This window comes from Chanos chanos, chromosome 7, assembly GCF_902362185.1.
Source record: "Chanos chanos chromosome 7, fChaCha1.1, whole genome shotgun sequence".
NCBI classification, from domain to species: domain Eukaryota; kingdom Metazoa; phylum Chordata; class Actinopteri; order Gonorynchiformes; family Chanidae; genus Chanos; species Chanos chanos.
This window is the reverse complement of record NC_044501.1, coordinates 4,419,159-4,424,158: the sequence shown is the minus strand read 5'-3', so window position 1 is coordinate 4,424,158 and position 5,000 is coordinate 4,419,159. Positions and strand designations below refer to the sequence as shown.

Sequence of the window (5,000 nt, the reverse complement as noted above, 5' to 3'; positions counted from 1 at the left end):
CTGTGCTTGTTAATAGGATATTAATTGTTGCTTAACAGTGATGTTAATGGAAACAAAATATTTAAGCAAAACAGGTCTCATTTATTTACTTAAAATTGAAGCATTCAAGTTAAAGCAATACAAATCACCAGTTGACTGAAATCACCAGTTCAAGTATTACTGAGATCAAACAGCGCAAGGTACTTGTCGAGCTGTCTTTAACGGCAACCGACTTCCGACATAATTTGCAGATTGCCGTCTTTTCAGTAACATCCACCTTTTCAAAGCCAAACCACCCCCTTACGTGTGAGGATGACACACACCTACAACACATTCACAAACACACACACAGACACACACACACACACACACACACACACACACACACACACACACACCCAAGTACACACACACACAGAGTATTAAGGAGATCATTCATAGCCAAGAACAAGATGTAACGGGAGACAAGACCACAAACGGTATGAGACAAGTCTCCACAAAACCCTGGGGATATATATGTTTACCTGTAAGACTGGTTCTGGTTGGAACAGCCAACACTCCCTGTGCAAACCTCCTCTGCACCATACTAACATCACCTCCACTTAACACCTCTCCACTGGCTCCTGCCAAGTAACATGATTCAAATTTAACAGAGGATGTAAATGTTCACGGTTTAGCGTTTCGGTTGTAATTCCAGCCCATAACCTCAAGCAGAACACCAGTAAAAGAACACTGTTACTACACGTTATTATTGTGCTGTGTTGTAACTGTACATTCAAACAGCCAGATTAATATCCACTTCTACAGTGACAGATATTAAGAGGTTCTGAGTTTTCATAACCATTCATATGCACTGGATACTCCGAGCCACACAAGTATAAGATTATTTTATTTAAAAAAGAGAGGTCATTTGGTGTGAGTCCCTGACGCAGTTTCTCTTTATATGTGAACTCTATTGTCACTGCCTGTGTGGGGTTAAAGGAGGACCAGCAAAACCTCTCACTAAACAATTCACAGTAACCTGAGAGAGAGAGACAGAGAGAGAGAGAGAGAGAGAGAGAGAGGGAGAGACAGGGAGGGAGAGAGAGAGAGGGAGAGACAGACAGAGAGAGAGAGAGAGAGAGAGAGAGAATCACAGAGAGAGAGAGACAGAGAGAGAAACAGAGACAGAGAAAGAGAAAGAGAGAGGGGGAAAGAAACAGAGAGAGAGAGAGAGCTGTAGTTCTCTTGTTTGGCTGAGGCACTTAGAGGTCCCTCTGGGACAAAGTCATTGTAATTAAAGGAAAAAAAAAAAGGTTTCCATTAACAAAAATACACACACACACACTAAGATGCGGGTATGTATCTGTGTACACTATATATACATATGAGTATGTATGTGTGTGCTTGTGCGTGCGTGTGTGTGTGTGTAACTGTACTCCCTAGTTCTTTTCTTTGTAGACATAATCAGTATATTTAATATAAACACAGTTCTGTAGACTCCACTTATCCTGAGGTCACTGTGTTACAGGCTGAGCACTCATACCTCAGCGACGTGCATTAAGACACTAACACTTACCCAGGACCTGAGCACAGCTCCCTAACACAGTAAAAGCCAAAGGACCTGAGCACAGCTCCCTAACACAGACAAGGCCAAAGGACCTGAGCACAGCTCCCTAACACAGACAAGGCCAAAGGACCTGAGTACAGGAGGAACTCTCAGTGGCTAGAGCCATGCAGTTCATGGTGGTTTGAATGACTGGAGCCATGCTGTTCAGGGTGGTTTGAATGACTGGCCAGCAGTATCAAATTCAGTCTGATATCTCCTATCACTGCACTGTTTGTACACTGGGTGAGTGCTATACCACATCAGAACTTAGTCATCACCCCTCCCTCTCTCTCTCTCTCTCTCTCTCTCTCCCTCTCTCTCTCTCTCTCTTCTCCCTCTCTCTCTCTCTCCTCTCTCTCTTGTGGCTTTCTTCCCAGGCACTCACTGCTGTAACCAGTTTAAACAGAGACATATAATTTCATCTGACTCCATTAGGAGGTGATTCAGCCTTTGTGTAGAATTTTAAAATGTAAGGTTGACTGTTGTCTGGTTTCTGAAGTTAATGTTGAATTTCACCACAAACGTTTGTGACAATGCGATTCTGTCATCGCAGCGTGTCTTTCAGATGAATGACGGCCCACTGTGTTCTGAGCGAGCCAACAGGAACCTCCCCCTTAACAAGTGACTGAACACTCCGGGCGCTGTCAGTCAATGAGTGAGTGAGTGAGTCAATGAGTTTGCACATTTTTACTCAACATATATACACGCACGCAAACCTAAAAACACACATGAACACACATGAACACACATGCAGACGTGTGCACATGAAATGAGAGAGGTCGAGGAAAGACGAGAAAGAGAAAGAGAGCAAGAGCAGGAGAGAGAGAGAGAGAGAGAGAGAAAGAATGTGGGTCTAACTAATAAGAGAGAGAGAGAGAGAAAAAGAAAGAATGTGGGTCTAACTAATGTACACAACGAACATCAGATCTGTACTGATAAAGCACGTATACTCTCATCATTTTTCCTCTGTAAATGCTCCGTAAACACACACACACAGGCATGCACGCAAACACACACAATCCCATACACACACACACACAGACACACACTCACACACACACACTTAATTCTCAGTGTCTTGTAATAGCCCTCACCAGTATTGGTACTACAGGGCTGTCACAGTAGGACTATATTATGGTTGGACTCAGGCCTGGCATCCCCATGCACTCTGTACTGACAGTTTAAACCGCTCTGATCCGGTTAAGATCAGATATCTCACTCCTCACACAGGACCACTGATAACACAGAATACGATGCATGTTTCTACATCCATACAACCTCCCCCTTCCCCGTCCCCCCCCCCCACACACATACACACACACTCACACACACATACACACACACACACACACACACACACATACACACACACACACGCACACACACACACACACACACACACACACACACTCACACACACACACACACACACACACACACACTCACACACACACGCCCGGTGAGTGTCTCTGTCCTCTCCAACAATCCACCTTCCTCACACACCTGTGTAAAGGCCGTGAGGCCCGTGACCCGGTAGTCATGCGATCTTGGAACAGAACCAGAGTGTGTTTGGATCTCGTGACGCGTCCCAGGGCACACAATGTGCTTCGCCCGGCACATCCACTACACAGATATCTAAAATGTTATGTGTGAAAGAGGACGGAGCCTCTATCTAGTGAAGGCCACGATATGAATTTGTTAAACCAAAAGAAAAAATAACAACAACAACAACAACTACAACAACAACAACAACAAAAATCCCAATCTGTTGATTCTGCCAAACATTTTTCAAATCTGTCTCTCTATTAAAACCTCCTGATAAATCATTATGCACAGAAGAGAAATACAGTTTCAATGTGAATTTTGAGCTATTATTATTTTTTTTTCCATGTTAAAACAGAATATGCCTTGTCAGCCTACACTGCTCAAGGTGTCACATCCACACAGTGCAAAGTATTTTTGACAGCGGAGGAGTGGCGAACATAACCTTTTCTTTTCTCTCTCCCTCTTCGTGACATACATCTGTTTCTAAAAAAAAAACGACTTTTTAAATACAGGATCTCCAGAGTCCTGAAGGCCTGTTATTACGGTCATATAAAAGAAAACTGAGGACTTTTTTATAGGAGCCAGTTATGTATTTCATGTTCACCGTGCACTTTGGTCATGTCTCTAGGACATCTGACTGGTGACTTATTACAGAACCAGTAAAGCGTGCATGGAACACACGGTGTCATCATTCAGTTTGGCGTGAACTGATGTGAATAAAAGTGTTTGCTAAGCGGACGGTCGGACGGTCCTGCCTTTGTGAGGACCCGACGAGATAAAAGCACAATTCGTTTACGACTGAAGCAACAAATGACCTCGGAATACGACTTGCCTTGACCAGGATGGGACGGCCTTGAAAATCTTTGTTCTTCATATCAACTAAATGATTTAACGCATCTAAAGATTGTAACTCTGCACAGTTTCAATAAATGAATGAATAAATAAAATTATAAAAAAATAATAGTAAAAAAATGTGGTGATAGTGAGATTTAACTTGTGTAATTATCGTGTTAGTAGAGGTACTGCGGACTCTGACATATAAGTACGACATGAAGAGCTGCTACATCGCTGATCCCCGGTCATTTTGCCCTTTGTTTTATTACAGTTTAAAAGGCAACACTGATCCCAGAGCAGGGCTGCTGCGGCAGAGAATGCAAGTGCTCTAAACACACAAAACAAACAAAATAAAGTATTGTGTCAGAACCTCTAGACCTATTACCGATAATGGGCTCCCAGGGGACAGATGCACCCTCTTCTACGCGTGACGCAAAAGCGCCAATAGACACCACACACACACGGACACACATAGCATACGCTAGCCGCGGTACACACATACACACTGAAAACATGTCATGTGAGTTTACACTAGTAGTGGCATGGTTTGCATTACAACGATCCAGTCTAAAATGATTTCCGGTCGCCGTGGAGACAGAAAATAGTATGATTCGAGTGAATTAATGACATTAAACTCAGTCATATCAAAGAATAGCCGACTATGGCATTTGGCCGCATGTTTGACTGCGCCGCAAAATGAACCAGAGTCTGACTGCACCAGCCGGTCACGGTTGATCTGACCTATGATTTAACCGCGGCGCTTAAGAACCTGTTACTAGTCATGAGTCCTCCATGGTTTTCTCACCTTGATCAGGTCCAGTGGATGCGTGCAGCACGCGGCCCCACAGGAGGCGAGACCCCCGAAATACCAACGTGACATCCGTTTCTCTGTCATTTTCGTTGGATGTGGCTTTTCTGATCTGTCGGCTGTGGAGTGGAGAGTATAACAGAGAGAAGAAGCCCCGCAGCGTTTCGCAGACAGAGCGAGATCCGTCAATCTGGTCGGATTATTCGTTAATCTTCAGAGTTAGCGATGATTGGCGACGGTGCGGTG

General features: G+C 43.9%; 1 protein-coding gene across 2 annotated transcripts in view; it reads right to left on the bottom strand.

Moving 5' to 3' along the window:
- slc25a10b (solute carrier family 25 member 10b) overlaps positions 1-5,000 on the bottom strand; it is a 14,277-nt gene that overhangs the window by 9,161 nt on the left and 116 nt on the right. For both annotated transcript variants that reach the window (XM_030780098.1, XM_030780099.1), the window contains exon 1: positions 4,752-5,000. This exon is cut by the window's right edge. In XM_030780098.1, the coding sequence (XP_030635958.1) occupies positions 4,752-4,841 (90 nt within the window). In that variant the 5' untranslated portion in view covers positions 4,842-5,000. The remainder of the gene's footprint in view (positions 1-4,751) is intronic.